This window comes from Saccopteryx leptura, chromosome 1, assembly GCF_036850995.1.
Source record: "Saccopteryx leptura isolate mSacLep1 chromosome 1, mSacLep1_pri_phased_curated, whole genome shotgun sequence".
NCBI lineage: Eukaryota > Metazoa > Chordata > Mammalia > Chiroptera > Emballonuridae > Saccopteryx > Saccopteryx leptura.
In genome coordinates, this window is record NC_089503.1 from 257,617,662 (window position 1) to 257,642,720 (window position 25,059).

Sequence of the window (25,059 nt, forward strand, 5' to 3'; positions counted from 1 at the left end):
CCCTCATTCTCAAAGCAGAAGCTACTTCCCATTAATGGCCATAGCCCGTTTCACTGCATGATCTGTGTCAGCGGGGAAGCACACACAGGATTCTTGTCCATCTGACTGGTTCAGGCAGCTATTGAGAACAGCATTCATGTCTCTCATCAGCCAGACTTGCCTAGCCAGTGGCTGTGAGCCAAAGGCAGCTCTCAGAAGTCTTAATCCTTCTTCCTGACGCTTGTACACACTCTGACCCCCATCCTTCAGACCTGCCAAGTAGGCCTGTTACCTCAGACTAGGCCCAGCACCTTGCCTTAAACCAGGCGACTAAAGGATAAAGATAAGCCAGCCTTCCTGAAAGGGGAGTATAGATGCACTCAAGCTCTCTGTCCCTCACTGAAGGGACCAGGCCTACAAGGACCCTGCAGCCAGGAGGACTAGAAGCCAAGCTCTAGGCAGGCCTAAACCATGCCAATCAGAATTCCAGTCTCTCTGCTCCAGACACCAATCAGCAGGCCCATTAAATTAGGGACACTAAAAATTTTGCCTTAATTTTTTCCCTACAAAAGCTACCAATAGCTGGAGGACTAGGTGGCTCAGGTACAGTGAAGGGTCCACTGGTGCTGATGGGTAAATTTGGGTGGGTGATTTGTAAACTTAAAATGTCCCAGTGATGGACATTCAATAAACACAAAAAACAAAACTTTAATGTGGACAAGATCAAAACTGCTGGGCTGAAACATATTTCAGCAGGGGCGGATTAATTCTTACTATAAAGGGATAGAAAGAAAATACAGCCAGCTGTGTGAAACACAATTCGTTGCAATGCTTGCTGCTGCTGCTGCTGCTGTATCAGGAAAGCAGCTCCCTGACAATCCTTACACAAATGAGTGTGATTGTGTGCCAACAGAGCTTAGATCAGGGGTTCCCAAACGTTTTACACAGGGGCCAATTCACTGTCCCTCAGACCATTGGAGGGCCGGACTATAAAAAGAACTATGAACAAATCCCTATGCACACTGCACATATCTTATTTTAAAGTAAAAAAACAAAACGGGAACAAATACAATATTTAAAATAAAGAACAAGTAAATTTAAATCAACAAACTGACCAGTATTTCAATGGGAACTATGCTCCTCTCACTGACCACCAATGAAAGAGGTGCCCCATCCGGAAGTGCGGAGGGGGGCCGGATAAATGGTCTTGGGGCCACATGCGGCCCACGGGCCGTAGTTTGGGGATCCCTGGCTTAGATTAACATGGTCTGCAACCTGTTCCACAGATTTCTAGACTTTATGTCAAGGTGAGATAAAAGTTATGTGACAATAGAATGTTATGTTCAAAAAGTAGAGTGCAAAATTACAGATGAAATGAGGAAAAATATGCAAGAGGGCAGGTACACAGAACCATAAAGTAAAGTGGGATATGGCAGTGGATCTGTAGATGACTACACTGAAATTATCAAACAACCAACATATATGTAAAACCAGGTAGGCCTCTTTGCAATCTGCCCCCTTTCAAAAGCCTCCACCTCTGTTGGTGGGGTCAGTCAGTCTGTCTGTCTGCCTCTCTACATGGTGAGCTGGCCTCCAGGCACTACAGAGAAGACTTGACCTGGCCAAGTTTCCCAATTAGAGGCTGAAAGATTATGCGAGAAATACGGGGCCATTATTTTAAACTCTGTATTCCCATTAATCTGGGTTTTGGGTTGTGCCTTTCATAAATCATAGTGACATTTTGCTCTGACTGCCTCTTTTAAAGCTTTTTACTCCAGCTCCTTTACCTGTCTTCATCTTTTTATCTAGAGTTATTCACTTTCTCAGAAGAGATGGCAAAGATCAACCTATATTATAATAAATGCAATGTACCATTCATTCATGCAGAAAAATCCCGCTCTGAGAGGTGAACTCCAAGATGGCCACAAAGCCAAGCAGATCACAAAGCTGAGATGGGTAGTGAGGCTCAGCACTTCCTCCACTTAGATCAGGGGTAGTCAACCTTTTTATACCTACCGCCCACTTTTGTATCTCTGTTAGTAGTAAAATTTTCTAACTGCACACCAGTTCCACAGTAATGGTGATTTTTAAAGTAGGGAAGTAACTTTACTTTATAAAATTTATAAAGAGAGTTACAGCAAGTTAAAGCATATAATAATAATTACTTACCTAGTACTTTACGTCAGATTTTCGCTAAGTTTGGCAGAATAAATCTTTATAAAACAACTTACTATAGTTAAATCTACCTTTTTATTTATACTTTGGTTGCTCCACTACCACCCACCATGAAAGCTAGAAGGCCCACTAGTGGGCAGTAGGGACCAGGTTGACTACTACTGACTTAGATGATAGTTTCCCAGTAGGAAGAACTACCAAAATGAGGAAAAAGTCTAAGAGTGAGAAACTAGGATTAGTCAAACTAGGCTGACAATAGTCTTGGGCTCCCTTCGTATAGACCAAAAAGCTTCTGAACATGGTAGCACACTGGTTTTCTGGAATCCTTCTATTTCCAATAAAATTATTAGTACATGATCCTCACAAACAAAATGTAAAACTATACCCTGACCAAGTGGTGGTACAGTGGATAGAGTGTTGGACTGGGATGCAGAGGACTCAGGTTCGAAACCTTGAGGTTGCCGGCTTGAGCGTGGGCTCACCAGCTTGAGCACGAGGTTGCTGGCTTGAGCAAGGGGTCACTAGCTCTACTGTAGCCATTGGATCAAGGCACATATGAGAAAGCAATCAATGAATAACTAAGGAGCCACAACGAAGAATTGATGTTTCTTATCTCTCTTCCTGTCTGTCCGCCCCTATCTGTCCCTCTGTCTCTGTCTGACACACACACAGTAAAACTATAAAGCAGACAACCATGATGTTTCTAGCATACCAACACTGAGTATCAACTGCCAAGCAAGTGGTTAAAGTCAAGCTGTTTGGGAATTTGAAAACCCAAGGAGAGGAAGGTGAGAAGTGCAGATGATCAATGACTTGAACAACCAATGGCTAGCACTATACAAGGAACAGTCCACTGCATGTGGTTGAAATGATCCAGACTGTACCAGCTAGGCTTATAGGCCTGTTATATATAAGTGAGAAACAATATTCAACAAGTCAGCAAAGCTAAATAGGTATTTCCACAAAAGCACATGGTACCTCCAAGTTGTCTCTTCAAAGTAGCAAAGTGGTGGTTGACAGCAACACTCAAGGATTCCCTGGGACTCATCTAACTCACTGGGGACAAAATGGGCTCAGGGAATGGGACTAGTCAAGTTTCCAGAGACACCATGGCTTTGATGTCAAGTAATACTTCAGCCATGACCACCAAGAGCCCTCACTGAAAAGAAAGGTAAAACAGCCCTGGCCAGTTGGCTCAGCGGTAGAGCGTCGGCCTGCCGTGTGGGGGACCCGGGTTCAATTCCCGGCCAGGGCACATAGGAGAAGTGCCCATTTGCTTCTCCACCCCCCCCCTCCTTCCTCTCTGTCTCTCTCTTCCCCTCCTGCAGCCAAGGCTCCATTGGAGCAAAGATGGCCTGGGCGCTGGGGATGGCTCCTTGGCCTCTGCCCCAGGCGCTAGAGTGGCTCTGGTCTCTGCAGAGCGACACCCCGGAGGGGCAGAGCATCGCCCCCTGGTGGGCAGAGCGTTGCCCCTGGTGGGCGTGCCAGGTGGATCCCGGTCGGGCGCATGCGAGAGTCTGTCTGACTGTCTCTCCCCGTTTCCAGCTTCAGAAAAAATACAAAAAAAAAAGAAAAGAAAAAGAAAGGTAAAACAAACCCTTCAATGGCCAAGAGAAGATATGGAGACATGCAGACAATCTAAGGAGTCAGAAACAGACACATATGTGAAAGACAAGGGTATACACTGACTCAGGGTTTAGAGATGCAGAAGCTTGGTTACCTTGATTAAGAGGTGATGTTTATTAAGTGATCTTTTCTTCAACGTTATAATCTTCTGACCTTCACGGTGAAGCTAAATTCTATTGTTTTATTTTTTTAATTTAAAAAAAAAAAACCAATTTATTGATTTTAGGGAGGGAGGAGAGAGGGGGGGGAGAGACTGATTTGTTGCTTCACTTATTTATGCATTCACTGGTTGATTCTAGTATGTGCCCTGACTGGTAACTGAACCCACGACCTTGGCATATCAGGACAACACTCTAACCAAGCTACCTAGCCAGGACAAGAAGATGAATTTTCAAAGATTTGGGGAAAAGGTTACATTTGTCAGTATCAGGTATTCTCAAGAAGTGGCTCCAGAAAAAATGACTTTTCCTCTCCCCTTGCTTCACCTTTCATCAGGCACAAAGCCCAAATAAAAAAGGAGTAGGGGCAGGAGAGCGTCACTTATCCCAAAGAAAAGGGAACACATAAAGTGATGGAATTAACTTCACAACTAGACACAGCCCAAATCTGAGTCCCTGGTTTCCAAAGCAGGAAATGAAGATTGATACAAGGCCCAAAGACAACTAGCCAGCAAGAGGTGACATCATTTAAACTAGAGACACACTCCTGGATATAGCAAGGGCTGGTCCTTTTGACAGTCAAGCAGCCCCGGGGAAACAGGCTCTCCTGTCAGGTAAGGGTAAAGCCCTCAGATAGCCACCTCCATGCACTGCAGGGACATCTCAGCCCTCAGCAAACAACCAACATCTACTTTTGCCCTGATAATCTAACCAGAGATGGATTCTTGCATTTAAATAATCCAACTCCTCTCAAAGACAGCTAAGGAAACTGTACAGGGATCTGCAGCTTTGTGAGAATGAATGTTCTTATTTGCCATTAATTACCCCTAACTTCCACTGAAGTAAATGACTCAGAAGTTAAGGGCCCCAGCTCTGACACTGGCAGGAGAGGGGTGGGTACAGGTACTGGAGAGAATAGTGTGGCCTATTTCCTTGCAGGGCTACCTTGCTGGTGGCAAACACTGTCAGAGCCTGGGTTCTATACTCCAGGAAAGCTGAAGCCGCAGGCAGGCTGCTATCTCAGACTCTGATTCTGTCACACAATCCAAGTTTACTGTCTGGCTGACTAGGTAAGCTTGTCCTTAAACATTCACTCAGGTGAGTTCTCAGTTCATTTGAAACTGAAGCAACAGTCCCAGTGCACAAATGATCACATTCCCAATGAACCTGCAGCATTCCCTGACACTCCTCAATGTCTCTGTATTAAAATTGTAAAATATATTAAAGAATGTGGAACTTTCATCACATGAAGCTTCGAACCACAGTCTAGTGTACATAATGGCTGAATAAAGATGTGCATACACATGGGTTTAACTGGTTTGCCATCCATGCTGAGGAAAGCTGAGACTCATGACCACTGTGCAGCTTGAGCACATGACCCATCTGTGGCTCTATCATTCTTTGGGATTCCCCATCCTTTTTTTCCTTTAGCGAGAGAAGAACAGACAGGGACAGATGAGAAGTATCAACTCATAGTTGTAGTACCTTAGTTGTTCATTGATTGCTTTCTCACGTCCCTTGACAGGGGGGCTCCAGCTGAGTCAATGACCCCTTGCTTAAGCTGGTGACATTGAGGTTTTGAACCTCGGTCCTCAGCATCCTAGGCCGACGCTCTATCCACTGTGTCACCACCTGGTCAGACCATTCGGGGATTCTGAGTTCTCCTAGACTCTACACTGGATATGCCTTACCTGTGTGACCAGTGACCTAGAAATCTCACTATCTTCTCCAGGGTCCCAATGCCCTCACAACAATGATTCCCACACCTCTGTACTGTCTGAGGACCTGGGGCAACAAACTAGACAGAAGAGGAGAGGTCTTTATGTTATCTAGTAACAGATCAGTATGTTCCTGCCACCCCAACCAAGCCCCTTCCCTCCATAGACTGACACTACATAAAGGAGAGGAGTTATGCCCAAGGCTCAGGTGATCATAGGCCTATAAGGCTTTGTTAAAAGAGGAGAGAAAATGAGAAAGAGACTCCAGCTGAGAATTTACAACAACAAAAAAAAAACAGGGCCCAAAGTTCTTCAGTAGCCCAGAAAGAGATGTAAAGGTAGGACCTGGTGGAGGGTGGCTGTAAGGGCTGCTGCATGGAGAAAGTGATACTTCATGCTTGCACTGTATCTACATGTCTGATAGAAACACGTGGCCACTCAAGCACTGTGAAGTTTTCTAGTAGCCACATTAATGTAAGAAGATGAAGAGTATATATTTCACTAAATATGTAATAGTATATGCCATTCAACCTCATATAACCAAAATATCACTTCAACACAGTCACTATTAAAAAACCAGACATCTTACCATTATTTTCTTACTAAATATGTCTGAAATCCAAGTGTGTAACTCCACACTTACAGCACATCTCAATTCAGTAGCTAAATTTTCAAATTATTTGATTTGTATTTAGTCTATAAAATTAATAGCTGAAAAAGTAGATTCACATACCCAAAGTGTTCCAAACATATTTTAAAAGTTCTCCAAAAACTAAGCCATCAATTTTTAACACTTAATTAGAATTCAATAAAACGTAATTCAGTCCCTCATGTGCACTAGCCACATTCCGATGTTCAAGGGCCAGGTGCCAATCCTACCAGAAGATCTAGAAGTTAGGAGCCAGGTTGCACACTTTAGAAACTCGCTCCAGAGCCACAGGGACCCAGACCACTACATATTGAGGGTTAATTTGATCCCCCCATGTCAGTCCCAAACCAACCACCTTTATCACCCAGAGATCCACTTGTACTATATATCAACTTGTATTTTATAAACTTAAATATAATTATTTAAAAGAAAATACATCACATTCAATGTGTGGATCTGTTTGAATGGAAGAGACGTTTTGGGAGACAACATAGGCACTTTAATGTGGGACACAATTATTTTCTTGTATATAACAAAATGTTTATTGTGGCTTTATTAAAGGACATGCCCTTATTTAAAAATATGAACAAAGACTTCAATAATCTTTTTATTGTGGTAAAATATACATAACATAAAATCTGCCATTTTAACCATTTTTAAATGTCTTGTTCAATAGCATTAAGTACATTTACAGTGTTGTGCAGCCATCAACATTATCCATCTCCAGAATGTTTTTCATCTTGTAAAACTGAAACTGTGTTCCTATTAAACACTAATTACCCGCCCCTTTCCTGCAGCCTTGGCACCCACCATTCTACTTTCTGTCTCTATGAATCTGACTACTCTTAAGTACACCTCACGTAAGTAAAATCATTTGTCCTTTTTATGACTGGCTTCTTTCACTTAGCATGGTGTCCTCAGGGGTTTATCCATGTTGTAACATGTGAGAATGTCCTTACCGTTTTTTCAAGTATTTTTTTGTTGTTATTTTTTTCTTGTTGTTTCCCTTTAGAGGCGGGGGGGGGGGGGGGGGACACGGACAAATAGACAACAGGAAGAGAGAAATGAGAAGCATCATCTTGTAGGTTGTGGTACTTTTAGTTGTTCATTTGATTGCTTTCTTATACATGCCTTGACTGGGGTGGGGGGCTCCAGTTGAGCCTGTGTCCCCTTGCTCAAGCCAGTGACCATGAGATCATATCTATGATCTCATGCTCAAGCTGGCCACCTGTGGTTCCAAACCTGAGTCTTCAGTGTCCCAGGTCAAAGCTCTATCCACTGCGCCAGTCAGGCAAAAGTTGTTGTTTTTTAAATGTTTATTGATTTTGAGATAGGGAGGAAGGGGGAAAAGGACCAAGGAAAAGGGAGGAGGAGGAACATATGCCCTAATCATGGATTGAACCAGCAACCTCTGCACTTCAGGACGATGCTCTACCAATTGAACTATCCAGTTAGGGTAATTTCCTTAATTTTTAAGGCTGAATAATATTCCACTGTATGAATATACATTTTTGTTGCTTCCACCTTTGACCACTGTGAACATGGGTTGTACAAATGCCTGTTGGGAATCCCTGCTTTCAACAGAATGCTCTTATTTGTGTGTGTGTGTGTGTGTGTGTGTGTGTCAGAGATAGAAAGAGAGACAAGGACAGACAGGAGAGAGATGAGAAGCATCAATTCTTCATTGCAGCACATCAGTTGTTCATTGATTGCTTTCTCATAGGTGCCTTGGGGGGAGGGGTGCTACAGCAGAGTGAGTGACCCGTTTCTCAAGCCATCGACCTTGGCCTTCAAGCCAGCAACCTTTGGGCTCAAGCCAGCAACCATGGGATCATGTCTATGATCCCATGCTCAAGCGAGCAACCCCGTGCTCAAGCTGGTGAGCCCACACTCAAACCTGGGTCTTCTGCTTCCCAGTCCGATGCTCTATCCACTGCGCCACCGCCTGGTAAGGCAGAATGCCCTTCTTCTTTTTTTTTTTAATTTTTTTTTTCAATTTTTTATTTATTCATTTTAGAGAGGAGAGGGAGAGACAGAGAGAGAGAGAGAGAGACAGAGAGAGAGAGAGAGAGAGAGAGAGAGAAGGGGGGAGGAGCGGGAAGCATCAACTCCCATATGTGCCTTCACCAGGCAAGCCCAGGGTTTTAAACTGGCGACCTCAGCATTTCCAGGTCGACGCTTTATCCACTGCGCCACCACAGGTCAGGCCAGAATGCCCTTATTCTTAAAAGAAATGTTTGCTGAAGGACTTGAAGTAAATCCTCACATCTGCAACTTACTTTCAAAGGATTTAAAAAAAAAATCCTGTGCACTGATAAATAAAACAGAAGTGGCAAGATGTTAATTGGTGCCTACACAGTGGATAAAGCATTGACCTGGAATGCTGAGGTCACTGGTTTGAAACCCTGGGCTTGCCTGGTCAAGGCACATATGAGAAGCAACTATTACAAGTTAATGTTTCTCTCTCCTTCCCCCTTCCTCCCCCCAACCCTTCAAAAAACAGCAACAACAACAAAAAAAAACGTTCATTGGTAAATCTAAATTTTGGTAGATTTGAAAATTTTCAAAATTAAAAAAAAATCACTAATTTAAAAATAGCACCAGCTGCTACGAAGAGAAGGCCAGTGCAAAAATAAGTACAATGAAAACTGTTGCTGGGCCTGACCAGCCAGTGGCACATTGGATAGGGCGTTGGCCTGGGACACTGAGGACACGGATTCAAAACCCCAGAGTTGCCGGCTTGAGCGCAGGCTCAGCAGCTTGAGTGTGGGATCACAGACATGACCCCATGGTTGCTGGCTTGAGGCCAAAGGTCACTGGCTTAAGCAAGGGGTCACTGACTCAGCTGAAGCCCCTCATTCAAGGCACATATGAGAATCAATGAACAACTAAGGTGCCACAACTATGAGTTGATGTTTCTCATCTCTCTCCCCTACTGTTCATCTGTCATCCCCTCCCAAAACAAAAACAAAAACAAACAAAACAAAAAACTGTTGCTGGCATAGCTGATGGCCCAAGATCTGGAGCTGCCTTGACTTGCAAAAAGGAAGCTTAACACCCAATAAGACCTTCTCAAAGTGAGAAGTACTTAGGGAAATAAAGGGTAATGGTGTCCTCCCATAAGGATTGCTGGTCCCAGGACTAGGTGAAGTCACCTTAGTTAGAGATTAGGCATCCTTTGGGGATAGAGAGCAAGATCAGCATGAAGGCTACTGCAGGAACAAAACAAGACCCAAAAAAAGAGGTAGAAGATGGGGTTAGACTCAAAGGTAATTTAAAAGGCTGAAACCTCATGGCCGAGGCCAAGGGGGAACCCAAGATTAAAATCAACTACTAACCCATCACAAAACAAACTCCATCTCTGGCAAAAAGTTGGTTATCTGGGGACAGAGGCAGGGCAGAATAGTAGCTGAGTAACAGGGCTAAGTTGGGAGTGGGACCACTAAGGAAAGTATGTACCCAGAGGGGAGAGCACCCAGAAGAATGTTAACTTAAGTCCCTGCCAAGGAGGTGGGCAGAAAAAACCAGGGACCAGGAGCTTCCTGGTTGGTGACAGGAGGCAGATGTAGGCCACATGGCCTCAGGGCACAACCCACTCCTGGATTTTCTATCAGGATGTTGGCAATTTAGAGCAGTGGTCCCCAACCCCCAGGCCACGGACAGGTACCAGTCCGTAGGCCATTTGGTACGGGTCCGCAGAGAAAGAATAAATAACTTACATTATTTCCGTTTTATTTATATTTAAGTCTGAACAATGTTTTATTTTTAAAAAATGACCAGACTCCCTCTGTTACATCCGTCTAAGACTCACTCTTGACGCTTGTCTCGGTCACGTGATACATTTATCTGTCCCACCCTAAAGGCCAGTCCGTGAAAATATTTTCTGACATTAAACCGGTCTGTGATCCAAAAAAGGTTGGGGACCACTGATTTAGAAGACTAGGGGAAACAAATTATCTTTCAAGAACTGAATAGTTGATGTGAAAGGGGAGGGCCTGACCAGGCGGTGGCGCAGTGGATGGAGCGTCGGACTGAAATGTGGAGGACCCAGGTTAGAAACCCCCGAGGTCGCCAGCTTAAGCGCGGGCTCATCTGGTTTGAGCAAAGCTCACCAGCTTGGACCCAAGGTCGCTGGCTCGAGCAAGGGATTACTCGGTCTGATGTAGCCCCCCGCACCTCAAGGCACATATAAGAAAGCAATCAATGAACAACTCAAGTGTCGCAATAAAAAACTAATGATAGCCCTGGCCGGTTGGCTCAGCGGTAGAGCGTCGGCCTAGCGTGCGGAGGACCCGGGTTCGATTCCCGGCCAGGGCACACAGGAGAAGCGCCCATTTGCTTCTCCACCCCTCCGCCGCACTTTCCTCTCTGTCTCTCTCTTCCCCTCCTGCAGCCAAGGCTCCATTGGAGCAAAGATGGCCCGGGCGCTGGGGATGGCTCTGTGGCCTCTGCCCCAGGCGCTAGAGTGGCTCTGGTCGCAATATGGCGACGCCCAGGATGGGCAGAGCATCGCCCCCTGGTGGGCAGAGCGTTGCCCCATGGTGGGCGTGCCGGGTAGATCCCGGTCGGGCGCATGCGGGAGTCTGTCTGACTGTCTCTCCCCGTTTCCAGCTTCAGAAAAATGAAAAAAAAAAAACAAAAAAAAACTAATGATTGGCCCTGGCCAGTTGGCTCAGTGGTAGAGCGTCGGCCTAGCATGCGGAGGACCCGGGTTCGATTCCCGGCCAGGGCACATAGGAGAAGCGCCCATTTGCTTCTCCACCCCTCCGCCGCGCCTTCCTCTCTGTCTCTTTCCCTCCCACAGCCAAGGCTCCATTGGAGCAAAGATGGCCCGGGCGCTGGGGGTGGCTCTGTGGCCTCTGCCTCAGGCACTAGAGTGGCTCTGGTCGCAACATGGCTACGCCCAGGATGGGCAGAGCATCGGCCCCTGGTGGGCAGAGCGTCGCCCCATGGTGGGCGTGCCGGGTGGATCCCGGTCAGGCGCATGCGGGAGTCTGTCTGACTGTCTCTCCGTTTCCAGCTTCAGGAAAAACAAAAACAAAAACTAATGATTGATGCTTCTCATCTCTCTCCATTCCTGTCTGTCTGTCCCTATCTTATCCCTCTCTCTGACTCTCTGTCTCTGTTAAAAAAAAAAGGGGGGGGGGGAGTGGAAAATATCCCAGAAAACATTAACCACAAGGCACACAAGACTTTTAAAGTATCAGATTTTGAAGGAGTTTTGGACCAAGGCAGACACACCAAAGGGAGCATGAAATGAGAACTTCTAAAGATGGTTTCACAGCCTGGGCTAAGAGCCAACTGGGCCCCCAAGTTCCTCATAACTTAGGATTAGAACACAGGATCCAGTTATAAGTTATAAACGTAGCTCCTTCCTAGAGGCTATTTTGCGAAGTACACACAGAATTCAGCTGATACTGCGCTGAGCCCCCCACAAATTCATAAGGCTACTCCCAATGGTATAAGAAGCTTGGAGAGGCTTTGCATTTCCCTTGTTCTGGCCTCAGCTGGTGTTGCCAGGTGCTGGGCTGACATGAGAAGTTCAATGTATGAGGGTGGCCTCCATGAAGGATGGAGTGTGCCTTCTTCAGCAGATGGAGGAGGGCAGATCTCTGGGTCCATCCTCTGTAATGGCATGAATAAGCTCTTTCCCTGGCAAAGAAGAACGCATAACAGTACCATTTGCTGAGGGAAGAGAAAAGTCAGAGGAACAGGCACCAAGTCCTCTGCCCAGGTCCCCACAGTGCCAAGGTGGCTGGAACAGGCAAGGCTTGAGCACAAGAATCTAAACCATGTGAGTTAATCTCACTGTCCATAACTGGGGGAAGCCAAAGTACAGAACCACACCAGAACTGCTTCATGCCTGGAATCCCCTGTTCAGCGTCCCCAAAACCCCTGTCCAGCCCCCGCGAGGGTCAAGGTGCTTCACTCAGGATGTCTCCAAATTACTCTAGTAGAAATCTATGCTTCTTACTGAATTAAAATCACTATCAGGACAGCTCAATCTGATGAAGCCAAGAGAATAAAAGATGGGAAAGGTGTGAATCATGGGTGATTGGAGCAAAGTGTGCTTGCAGGGGCACTGGACACCTCCTGGGAGCCACCCACAGCCAGGACCCTGCTCTCATAGACAGGTGGGTATAGGATGCTACCTCCCAGGGTACCCACTGTGCCTCAGCAAGGGGCTCAGGTCAGGTAAGTCTTCTTGAAGAAATAGCCTTCCTCAGCTCCACAAAGAAGGAAGTCACATTTTGCTTTATTTGGTCTCATGGGGAGGTGTGGTTTAAGGGAAAGATGGACAAGTAAAAACCACCTGACTTCCAGGCTGGGATAGGGGGAAAATGTTCCAAACTCAAACACAAGAATCCCCAATGGCAGAGATGTGTGAGCAAAATACTTCTTTTATTTTTTGCAAAGTACTTTTGAAACCCAGAGAATATAGAACCCCTGAAGACTTCACTGAGAACCCATTTGGAATCAAAAATACACACCCATCAAGTCCTCCCCTTACCCCTGATGACATTTAAAACCAAGACTTAATTGAGTGACATGCAAATTACTATTGTAAAAATGTACTCAAATGGAGTCAATGTTAAAATTTAGTATTGGACCATAACAATTCTCTTCAAAATGCTGCACTATTTTAAAGTATTTCAATATGCCTTCAATAACCGTTATTATATTAAAGCAGCATGGAATTCTTGCCTTCAATAATCCTGTTACTATGTTAGAACAGCATGGAATTCATCAGTTGTCATAGAAATGGCATCAAAATGCATTCTACTTCAGGTGAGGGGTTGAAGAAATACCTTCATCAAACTCAGTTCAAATCCTCTAAAAATCAGTAAGTGCAAGCACACCTAGAATAACACCTACACAGATGTGTCTGTCGTAGTCATAGGGGAGAAAGCAATTTCACTTAACACAATCATACAGAACACTAGCCTCACGGAAGATCTTCTAGGCCAGTGGTCGGCAAACCGTGGCTCACAAGCCACATGTGGCTCTTTGGCCCCTTGTGTGGCTCTTCCACAAAATACCACATACCTTAATTAAGTTAATAACAATGTACCTACCTATATAGTTTAAGTTTAAAAAATTTGGCTCTCAAAAGAAATTTCAATCGTTGTACTGTTGATATTTAGCTCTGTTGACTAATGAGTTTGCCGACCACTGCCTAGACAAACACAAATGAGATGGCCAGCCCACCCTCCTGGCTGTGACCCAACATACTCTGTCCCCAGCCAGGCACACCCCAGAGGCAACAAAGCTCACAGCACACATAACTTCCTTCTTCCCCCAAGCCCAAAGTTTTCATGTTCTGATCTGTTCCATTTACATACTGATCCATATTTATGAAAATATAAGCCCCCACCCCCATAGATACAAGATCCCTCAACGGTGAGGTTCACTATCTCTAGTGAGTAAAGATAGAGAATAAACACTAGTACAGATTTCATTTCAACCCAAAGTATGATTTGAGAAGTTTAAAAGTGTTCTTGCCTGACCTGTGGTGGTGCAGTGGATAAAGCATCGACCTGGAATGCTGAGGTCGCTGGTTCGAAACCCTGCACTTGCCTGGTCAAGGCACATATGGGAGTTGACACTTCCTGCTCCTTCCCCCTTCTCTCTCTCTCTCAAATGAATAAAGTCTGAAAACAAAAACAAAAACAAACAAACAAAAAACAAACAAATAAAAAAGTGTTCTTTAGAAATAAGAAAAAAGTCTACTTCATTACAGAGGTAATAGTCTCAGAAGGACCTATATTGAAAGAGGTGGGCATAATGGCACTTTAAACCCCTGCAAGACACCAATCAAAGGGTCTGGTAAGGTTCCAGCGCTTGCTCCTCCTTTTGTTAACTGTGTTGCTGTGATATGACTACAGTTCTCCCCCTCTCAGTATCCAGTATCTATCTGGCTTGCCCTTTTGCAGCCCCCTTTGCTGGTACGTGCTAATATGTATCTGTCTGGTATGGATCTGTAAAGAAATGGAAGAACAGGCTGAAAAACAACTGGTCCAGCCCTGGCCAGTTGGCTCAGTGATAGAGCGTCAGCCTCCTGGCGTGCAGGAGTCCCGGGTTCGATTCCCGGCCAGGGCACATAGGAGAAGCGCCCATCTGCTTCTCCACCCCTCCCCCTCTCCTTCCTCTCTCTCTCTTTCCCTCCCGCAGCCAGGGCTCCATTGGAGCAAAGTTGGCCTGGGCGCTGAGGATGGCTCCACGGCCTCTGTCTCAGCCGCTAGAATGGCTCTGGTCACAACAGAGTGATGCCCCAGATGGGCAGAGCATCGCCCCCTGGTGGGCACGCTGGGTGGATCCCGGTCGGACGCATGCAGGAGTCTGCCTGACTGCCTCCCCGTTTCCAAGTTCAGAAAAATACAAAAAAAAAAAAAAGAAAGAAAAAAGAAAACTGGTCCATGCTGACCAAACAGCAGAAGTCTGAGGATGACCAGGTATACCCCTGGTCACAGGGGTTGAGGACAGGTTCACCAGCTTGAGCAAGGGGTCACTAGTTTGCTGTCATTTGAGGTGTTCCCAGTTTAGGTGAAAACTTTGGATTTCTGATTCAACAAATAACTTACTGTGTATCTCACAACACTGCAGGCTCTTGGGACTCAGCACAAAAACACTCGCCCTTATGGGTTCCACATTCTGGCCTGGAGGTGAGGGGATGACATCAAGAATGAAATAACTGCATCAAGAATGAAAATAACTACATCTATGTAGTTATATGGAAAAAAGGGCACGGGGCACACAGGATTGGGACTTTAGTCCCCACTCCTTAGTACTTTTCACAAGCAAGGCACTATGGTTCTTGATCTCTTCTCATTTTTTCCATATTATGCATTAAGTGGGATAACAGTCTACCTAGAGAACAAACTTTCTTCACTGAAACATCTCATTCACATGTAAATTAAATATTAGTCCTATGGTATATATATCTGTTTTGAACACAGCAGGTGGGGGGACTTGTGGCTTAATTAAAATCACAGCTTCCATTCAGTGATAGCATCTTTACACTATCATTTTTAAAGATAATGAAAAAGGACAGGCATTTTTCTTTTTACCTTTGAGAATTTACACAAGACAATAGCTCAAATGAGTTCCATACTACAACTTCACTTTTTACCTGGACATTGACATTCATTATAAATATATGTACATTTTCTGCAAGGCAACCCTCAGATGAGTTATCCTCCAGGACTCCACCCCCCAGGCAGTTTACAATGTTATAACCAGAAGAATGCTAATTCCTGGTAGCAACAGAATGATTTCCGAAATAAAAGCCACAATTGTAGCAGTGCTGAATAACAGCTTCTAAGCTGATTAATTTTTCATTTCACAAATATATTCCACCTTTAAGAAGGAAAGCAGGCTGAGTCCCCTTGCTATGGCAACAAGCCAATGTACATAGCGACCCTACCCTAGCCTTCTCTCTATCCCAGAATTCTCAGAAGTTCCATAGCTCTATTGCCAAAGGGAAAAAAGTTTCATATCACAACTGTCTTGAAGAGGTGCCTTCATGACACGACCCCTACTCATGACCACAGACCTGGGCGCTTTTTTTTTTTAACCGAAAGACAGACAAGAAGAAAGAGATAAGAAACATCAAACTTGTAGTTGCAGCACTTTTTAGTTGTTCATTGATTGCTTCTCATACGTGCCTTAACGGAGGGGGGGGTGTGCTCCAGCCAAGCTAGTGACCCCTTGCTCAAGCTGGTGAACCTGTGCTCAAACCGCTTCAGGGTTTCAAACCTGGGACCTCAGCATCCTAGGTCGAAGCTCTATCCACTGAGTCACCACCAGTCAGGCTTGGGTGCCTCAATCTACACCTCTTCTCTCTCTTTGCTACTGGAAACAGGGACCCAGAGGCTCCTGGCATTATTTGGACTTCACAATGGACCACATAGAAAGGTACTTGCCTAATAAAGCACTATGAGCACATGAGAAAACATTTAGCCTAACCAGAGGTGGCGCAGGGGATAGAGCGTCCACCTGAGACACTGAGGATCCAGGTCCAAAACCCCAAGATCGCCAACTTAAATGCGGGCTCATCCAGCTTGAGCCCAGAGGTCACTGGCTTGAGCAAAGGGCCACTGGCTTAGCTGGAGCCAGCCCCCCACCTCTCATATATGTCAAGGCATATATGAGAAAGCAATCAAGGAACAACTAAAGTGCTCCAAGTTGATGCCATCTCTCCCCTCCTGTATGTCTGTCCCTTGCTCTCTTGCTAAAAAACAAAAACCAGTGACAGCCAGATGGAAAAAACAATGAATAATGAACTCAACTTTAACTCAAAATAAGATTAGCTGAAACTCAGATGCCAAATGTAACAAATTGAAGCTAAAACACAAACCTGAAACTCAACAGTTTAGCTACATCAAAGTGGTGGCACTGAGTAAGACCCTTATAAAGTTCCACACCACTGAGACGGTAGGCTTTATCTCTGTTCCCGCCACACCAGATTAGAAGCAGCTCACTGTAAGGGAGAGGAGCAGCTGAAGGCACAGGAGCAGGAATCAACAGCTGACAATTTGATAGCAAGGCAAGGTGACAACTATACAGTTTTACCAAAAGAAAAACAGCCAACAATTTAACTGCCCTGGCAGAGGGAAACAACTTTAGGTGAACTGTGTAGGCATGACTCACTAGGTCTGTGGTGAATACAATCAATATCCAGGCAAGAGGGCAAGGCACACTCATAAATTTTTTTTTTCATTATGAAACTGTACACATTATATACTAACTCTCACTCTCCTCCATCCAACTCCTGGTAACCACTCTTTGATTTTCCATCTCTATGTATGTGACTATTTTAGGTATCTCATATAAGTAGAATAATACAATATTTGTCTTTTGATGTCTGGCTTCTTTCACTTAGCACAATGTCTTCAAGGTTCATTCATGTTGTAGAGCATATCTGAATTTTCTCCCTTTTTAAGCTCAATAATTTTCCATTATATGGATATGTCACTGTGTTTATCCATTTATGTCAGTGGACATTTGAGTTGTCTCTACTTTTTGGTCAATGTGAATAGTGCTGCTAAAAGCATGTGTGAAGCCACATCCCTTTTTACCTCAGGGCAAAGACTCTGGTAATTCATTTCAGAAAGTATTCCATCTCAAATAACTAGGAGAAATAGCTCCAACACTTAAGATGGTCAGAGCCCCACTTAACAGATTTCAGCAGTGCCCAAATGTAGCCAAAATAGTCAACAGGGTTTTGATAATGAACCAGGCCACCATTTCCTTTGGCCTCAGACTAAGAAAATGGGGCTGCAATGAAGATAGAGAAAAATCCAGGAGCGATATAAACAAAAGTGTTTAGCCAGGTATGACCATAAGAGCCTGCATTTTTCCAGTGTAAGTCTCTCCTTACAAAACTGCAGCTTCCAGATTCTCAACACTCAGCACCAGACCCAGGGTGAAATCTTGGCACAAACAAGATTGTACAGTGGTTTACAAAACTGTACAATTGGTGGCATCTGGGAAACCTTAAAAATTATTGATGACTGGGCCCCTTCCCGAGATTCCAATGAACAGGGTCCTGGGTGGGAGCCAAGCATTAATAGTTTCAAAAACTTCTAAGGTGACTCTAACATTTAAACCAAGACTGATATCCACTGTACAATCAAGAAATGGTATGCCGTGCTAGGAAATACCAGGAGTCTGAGAGTTTGTATAACTGTAATTCACAGTAACTTTCTCCTAATATAAAGCTATACATTTCTGCAAATGTAGTAAAATACAGATGAAAACACCAAGATGCAATGTTCTCTTCTCTTGCATCTGTGCAGCTATAAATGATAACGGTCTGGAAGTACCAAAGATTTGGGACACGCAGTTCAGAGTGCAGGAGACATGCTGGTGTCTATGGCAGACAGGCACCGGGCACCCCACTGTGATCTTCACCAGTTCAGTGGAATATACCCTCATGCAGAGATTTCCTGGTACACTTATTTCCTCTCCAGTCCAGAAGCAAAGGGGACAGGAAGAGAAATGGTGGAATGTGATTCTGCTGCTAACTGAAAACATAAATTTGGCTGCAATTCCAGGGTTAATTTCTAGGCGCAGAAAATTTCCCTTTCCCACTAATTTTGCAGAAGTCTTCTCAACATACCACATGGCAACTAGTTAACTTAGGACAGAAACATGTTCCAAAGTTTCATCAAGCCAGTTCTTGGGACTTTTCTGCTGGGTTCCCAGAAAGAATGTTGTAAATAATGGCTAGATGCCAGGGCTCATCTGACACCCAAGATTCCTAAATGGAGAAAGCCAGTGTGGGGTGAGGCCTGGAATTTGGAGCTCTACATGGTGAAGTGGCATGGTAGTGAAGGACAGTGAATGGTGGGCAGGCTGTCCCAGACTCGAGGACATTCAGAGAACAAAGAATTAACAGGTTGACATTCAGAAAGGGAAAAGATAAAACTATTCTTCAGCTATAATTGTTTCCCCAATGCTTCCACACTCAACCCCATGATACTCCTTTGTGCTATCTAGAATTTCCAAGTCAGCTACCAATTAGAGGGCCATGAAAGGGAACAGTGGCCCAGGAATAAGCCATACAATTGAAGCTTAACCTTGGTAGAGCTTGCCCACCCTAGAACTGGCTTGCTGAAGATACAGCTGTACCACATCTGAACTCCTATTACAGTCTACTGTCTATTCACACTGTGTCCCTGGCACTTTAAGTCACATAACAAGAGCCCAAGGATTTTAGCCAGGTTCCCAGTCTCTCTCACAGAAATGCTCACATGTATGGCTCACACATATATCCTTATTACACTCTTGATTTCCTCATTTGCATAAACTAGGCCTTCCCTGTCTGGAATACTCTGAACTATACAGAACTGCATCCTGGCAAACCCCTCTCCTTCAAGAAGCCTCCCAAGTCCCTGCTCACCCCAAGTCTGCCTTTGGTGGCCTTCTCAAGAGTTCCTATAGCCAGATTTTGTCTTATCACAACCACAGGGTCTACTAAATGTTGAGAAACTAGCTTCTTTTGCCCTAGGATCTAGACCAGGGGTCTCAAACTCGCGGCCCACAGGCCGCATGCGGCCCGCCGCCCAATTTTGTGCGGCCCGCAGACTAATCCACGAAGTTCAAAATATTTTGGATAAAATTAAGTAAGCCTAGGGGCCTACTTGTATTTTTCATTTCTCTAGCATCCTAGCTAGATATTAGCTTAGTTAATAGCAGTTGTGATGCGAACTACAGTTTCCGGTCGTTTTGTGACACTGAGTAAACTGCATGTACGATTGTGCTTGTTGTACTGATTTTGTTTTGTTTTCAACTGCAGTGAGAAAAGTGTTGCGTAACAGTTGCCTTTTGTAGACCTAGTGCGGCCCACCAAACGGCTGTGATCTTGCTCTGCGGCCCACATGCTGAGTTGAGTTTGTGACCCCTGATCTAGACCAAAGCAAGGGTGCCCTTTCTTGTCACTCCTTTTCAATGCCTTGCTGGAAGTCCTAACTAATGCATTAAGACAGTGGTAGTCAACCTGGTCCCTACTGCCCACTAGTGGGCGTTCCAGCTTTCATGGTGGGTGGTAGCAGAGCAACCAAACTATAAATAAAAAGATAGATTTAACTATATAGTAAGTTGTTTTATAAAGACTTATTCTGCCAAACTTAGCGAAAATCCGACATAGAGTACTTGGGTAAGTAATTATTATTATATGCTTTAACTTGCTGTAATTCTGCTTTATAAATTTTATAAAGTAAAGTTACTTCCCTACTTCATAAATCACCATTACTGTGGAACCGGTGAGCGGTTAGGAAATTTTACTACTAACAGAGATACAAAAGTGAGCGGTAGGTATAAAAAGGTAACTACCCCTGCATTAAGACAAGGATGTGGAAGTGACACATACTGAGAAGTAAAGAAAGAACTGCCTTTTTTCACACATGATATGGCTACCTATGTGAAGAGTCCCAAAGAGCCTGACCAGGTGGTGGCACAGTGAATAGAGAATCGGACTGGGATGCAGAGGACCCAGGCTCGAAACCCTGAGGTCGCCAGCTTGAGCGTGGGGTTGCTGACTTGACCCCAAGGTCGCTGGCTTGAGCAAGGGATCACTCGCTCTGCTGTAGCCCCCCAGTCAAGGCACATATGAAAAAGCAATCAATTGAACAACTAAGGAGTTGCAACAAAGAACTGATGCTCCTCATCTCTCCCCCTTCCTGTCTATCCCTATCTGTCCCCCTCTCTGTCTCTGTCACAATAAAAGAGTCCCAAAGAATGGGCAAAACATCACCTGGGACTAAGAAACAATTATAGCAAGGTTGTAGAATACAGGGTTAATAAACAAAAGTCAACTGCTTTCCTACATACCAGCAATGAACGACTGGAATTTGAAATTACAAGCAACCAAAGCATCCACCAAACTGTGATCAGGTTGGCTTCTCTTCTTCAAAGTTCATATTGCTATGGAGAATACCCAGTCAGTGCTTGGCAGGTTGAAAGGTCCACAAAAAGAAAAAAAAATCTAAATAATTAAGATTTTAATTATTGATTTTACAGAGCGAGGAGAGGGTAGGAGGAGAGAGAAGTATCAACTCACAGTTGCTTCACTTTAGTTGTTCATTGGTTGCTTGCTGTATGTACCTTGAGCGGGGAAGCCCGAGGTTTTGAAGTGGTGACCTCAGCACTCCAGGTCAATGACCTATTTGCTGTGCCACCACAGGCCAGGCAAAAGGTCCGCAAAATGTTTCAACAGAGCCAGATACTAACTACAATACCAGCCACACAAAGCTCATAGCCTGGGAAAGAGACCTCCCAAACCCAAAGAGAAGGCAGGATGTCTGTGGACGAGCCAGGTTGTCTTTAATGGCAATAATGCAGAAAGTATGTCATGGCTGCTAAAGTGAAGGGGATGAAGTGGTATCCCATGTGTAATCTACTGACCTTCCAACCACACCAAGCACTGGCTTTTTTTTTTTTTTTTGTATTTTTCTGAACTTGGAAAAGGGGAGGCAGTCAGACAGACTCCTGCATGCGCCCAACTGGGATCCACCCGGCATGCCCACCAGGGGGCGATGCTCTGCCCATTTGGGGCGTTGTTCTGTTGCAACCAGAGTCATTCTAGCGCCTGAGGCAGAGGCCATGGAGCCATCCTCAGCGCCCAGGCCAACTTTGCTCTAATGGAGCTTTGGCTGCGGGAGGGGAAGAGAGAGATAGAGAGGAAGGAGAGGGGGAGGGGTGGAGAAGCAGATGGGCGCTTCTGTGTGCCCTGGCTGGGAATCGAACCCGGGACTCCTGCACGCCAGGCCAATGCTCTACCACTGAGCCAAGGGCCTCAAGCACTGGCTTTTGATGCAGCACTCTGTCCAATGGCAGAGCTTTAAGTCTGTTTTAAAAGACCAGAGGCCTAAGGGGAGACAAATCAACTTACTCTCAATCCTCTGAAAATCCACTTAACAAAAGTGTGTTAACAGAGGCTTTTCAAGCTTGGAGAAAAACTGGTTTCTCTCTGGTAGTAAGCACATAACCTCCTTTGCCTCTATTTGGTGGGGAGTGACCTCTGATGGTGGTAACTGCCCTCGCCCCACAGGTGAAACTATTTCAGAGAAAACAAGACTGGTTCAGATCCTACCCATGTGACCCTGGACAGACAACTCAGCCCAAAGCCCTTCTTCTATCGGGATATTTTTATCGTGGGCACAAGACACAGGGATATTTTTATCACAGGCATAAGACACAGGAAGGCAGAGAGATGAGAAGCATCAACTCATTGCAGGATTTTTAGTTTTTCACTGATTGCCTTCTCATACATGCCTTGGGGGGGGGGGGTTGCTCCAGCTGAGCCAATGACTCCTTGCTCAAACTAGAAACCTTGAGCTCAAGACAGCAACCATGGGGTCGTGTCTATGATCCCACACTCAAGCCAGATGAGCCTGCGCTCAAGCTAGTGACCTCAGAGTTTCAAACCTTGGACCTCAGCATCCCAGGCCAACAATCTAGCTAGCCAATGCTCTAGCCACTGTGCCAGCACCTGGTCAGGCTCTACTGGGGTTTTGTAATAGCTATCTCGTTTTTCCACAAAGGCTAAAGAAAGAAAAAAAACATGGTTTCTGGCAAATGGTAAAAACAAAATATTAGTTCCTTCCCCCCTCCACATACAAACAGGTAAGCCCAAGATATGAAACAGTATAGCAGCCCTCAGTTACAGCTCACAAGTTTGACAGAAAACACAGCATAGCACCTAGGTCCTGTCATGGCCCCTTCAAATATCAGAAAGGCCATAGAGATCTATAGCCCTCCTACTAACCAGACTGCACAGGCTGCTAGGTCTTCCCAAATTGTTGCTTTTGTAGTTCTAAGTTTACTGAAAGCTTTTCTCCTTTATGTTACTGAGAACACATCAGTGGAATACATTACGCCCTCATCTTTGCAGACAAGCAATATACAAAGACAGAAGCATTTAAAGTCCTTCCGCTCTGTCTTTACAAAGTTTGTACATCACCTTGGGGGGCTTCAGTTGTTTCTCAAGCCTGCCCTTTCCTTTGTTTTGTCTACTGGTCAGTACAAAAACTTTCCATTTGCACTCCTTTAGAGTATGATGACATCTCAACTCTTGGATCTGACTGCACTGGGCTCAGGTCTAGTGGGAGATGCCCCACCTGCTGACAAAGGGAATACAGATATGGGTTCTAACAAGTCATCCATCCTCATTTCATCTATCTGAGGCCAGCCCTCATCACAGGGGATGATGTAAGAGGAAAAAAGCCAGTTCACTTGGAAATCAAGGATGGAATGGTAACAGCAGCATAGAAGGATCCACGTACAGAGAAGAAGGGGTGCAGTCTGCTTGTCCCCATCCCCAACCTCAGGCATTTCTGCCATCTTATCTCTGGGGTGAAAGTGAAGCATAACAGGAAGTTCTGTACAGGCAGTAGTGCCTTAACCCTACAAGCCAAGACACCCCCCTGCCTGGTCCATGTACTCACAACCTAGCCCAAACCTCATAATTAAGCAATGGTTTATTGGTGGGCTCTACAAAACATACAAATGGGTACGAGTCCACAAACAGAAATATTTACTGTAAGCAAAACTGGATTATTTGGTTGTTTTTGCCTGAATCTTGGGTAAGTCTGTATAAAAGTATGGTTAACTTGAATCACTATCAAGAAAAACTGCAAAATGCTTTCTTTTTATTCTTACTGTAAAAACTTGCGGTCACATCAAGCCTCTCCCCACCCCATTCCACCCCCCAAAAAGATGAAAGAGTACTCTCCCCCCCCCAAGATAGAGATAAAGAGACAAAAAGGAAAGCCCTGGCCGGTTGGCTCAGTGGTAGAGCGGCGGCCTGACGTGCAGGAGTCCCGGGTTCGACTCCCGGCTAGGGCACACAGGAGAAGCGCCCATCTACTTCTCCACCCCTCCCCCTCTCCTTCCTCTCTGTCTCTCTCTTCCTCTCCTGCAGCCAAGGCTCCATTGGAGCAAAGTTGGCCCAGGCGTTGAGGATGGCTCTATGGCCTCTGCCTCAGGCGCTAGAATGGCTCTGGTCGCAACAGAGCAACACCCCAGATGGGCAGAGCACCGACCCTGGTGGGCATGCCAGGTGGATCCCAGTCGGGCGCATGCGGGAGTCTGACTGCCTCCCTGTTTCCAACTTCAGAAAAATACGAAAACAAACAAACAAACAACAAAAAAAAAATGACAAAAAGGGAGAAAAATGGAAAAGAGAGACAAAACAGAAATAGGGAGAGATGAGAAGCCATCAACTCATAGCTGTGTCAGTTTAGTTGTTCACTGTCTCTCATAAGTGCCTTGATAGGGTTGGAAGAGGCCTTAAACCAGTGACTCCGCACTCACTCCAGCAACCTTGGAGTTTCGAACCTGGGTCCTTAGTGTCCCAGGTTGACGCTCTATCCACTGAGCCATCATCAGTCAGGCTTAAAGAGTACTTCTATACAGCTTAACACTTGTGAACTAAAACAAAATTGTAACAATCCATTTCCTACAACCAAAAATTGACTTTATAGAAAAAACGCCAAATCATTTACCCCTAGTTAAACACAAAATCAGTCAAACTCCACCTGAGGAGTCAAACTCCACCTGAGGCCTAACAAAAGAAAGTCCCATGCTAAGAGATCCCTAAGCAGTCCAGGTTAATTTCCTGGGATTCCAGCTCTTGGGTCATGATGTCACCTTTATAGGTTATGCCCAAACACAGAGTTGTTCCATAGTCACTATAAATGCCCAAGGCTCTGGGCTACCACTACTTGACACCACTGTGTCTATCTTACAGCAAAAGAGTCAAGCGCTTTCTTAGCCCATTATGACAAATGGGCAAAGTGTCCTCCCATTTTGAAAAGAATCGCTGCCTTAGAGTTCTGCAGCTTTTATAGTCATACAATCTTTTGCAGTAATTTATGCGATCAACTCAGAGAGTCCCTTCGTAGGGATGGGGCAAGAGATGAAGGAACATAGGGGTACCGGGCTTGGAGCAACCAGGCTATGGTCAACTCCAGTTGAGAAGCAGTTTCTTTTGTGACACCTCAGCAATAGATGCCCTGGCCTCAGGCAGAATGCCCAAGATGAACAGATGCAGAGGCACACAAACAGGGACACATTTCCATGGCTCCTTTGGTAGCCCAGTGTGAGTATACTCTGTGGCATGACATTCATGTTTCTTCCTTCCTTTCCCAGAGCAAGGCTGCAGCAACAGGCTGCCACTAAGCAGTCACCACTGCTCCAACATTCCAATGCTATCTATCTGTCCTTACAGCAGGCAGCTACCCACTCCTGC

At 45.1% G+C, this 25,059-nt stretch overlaps 1 protein-coding gene and 3 non-coding genes across 12 annotated transcripts in view; 3 read left to right on the plus strand and 1 right to left on the minus strand.

Annotated features, from left to right (window-relative positions):
* Window positions 1-25,059, minus strand: part of BRD4 (bromodomain containing 4) — a 94,111-nt gene that overhangs the window by 45,566 nt on the left and 23,486 nt on the right. For 4 of the 9 annotated variants that reach the window (XM_066348427.1, XM_066348476.1, XM_066348419.1 and 1 more), the window contains exon 2: window positions 13,814-13,957. The exons of 4 other annotated variants lie outside the window; for them this stretch is intronic. In XM_066348427.1, coding sequence (XP_066204524.1) covers window positions 13,814-13,839 — 26 coding nt within the window. In that variant the 5' untranslated portion in view covers window positions 13,840-13,957. The remainder of the gene's footprint in view (window positions 1-13,813; window positions 13,958-25,059) is intronic. One more of the 9 variants, XM_066348449.1, reaches the window with a different exon arrangement.
* Window positions 3,334-3,409, plus strand: TRNAG-GCC (transfer RNA glycine (anticodon GCC)). Its single transcript has one exon. It is a non-coding gene; the product is annotated as a tRNA-Gly (tRNA).
* Window positions 10,962-11,037, plus strand: TRNAA-AGC (transfer RNA alanine (anticodon AGC)). Its single transcript has one exon. It is a non-coding gene; the product is annotated as a tRNA-Ala (tRNA).
* Window positions 14,327-14,405, plus strand: TRNAR-CCU (transfer RNA arginine (anticodon CCU)). The gene is given in 2 exon segments: window positions 14,327-14,367; window positions 14,371-14,405. It is a non-coding gene; the product is annotated as a tRNA-Arg (tRNA).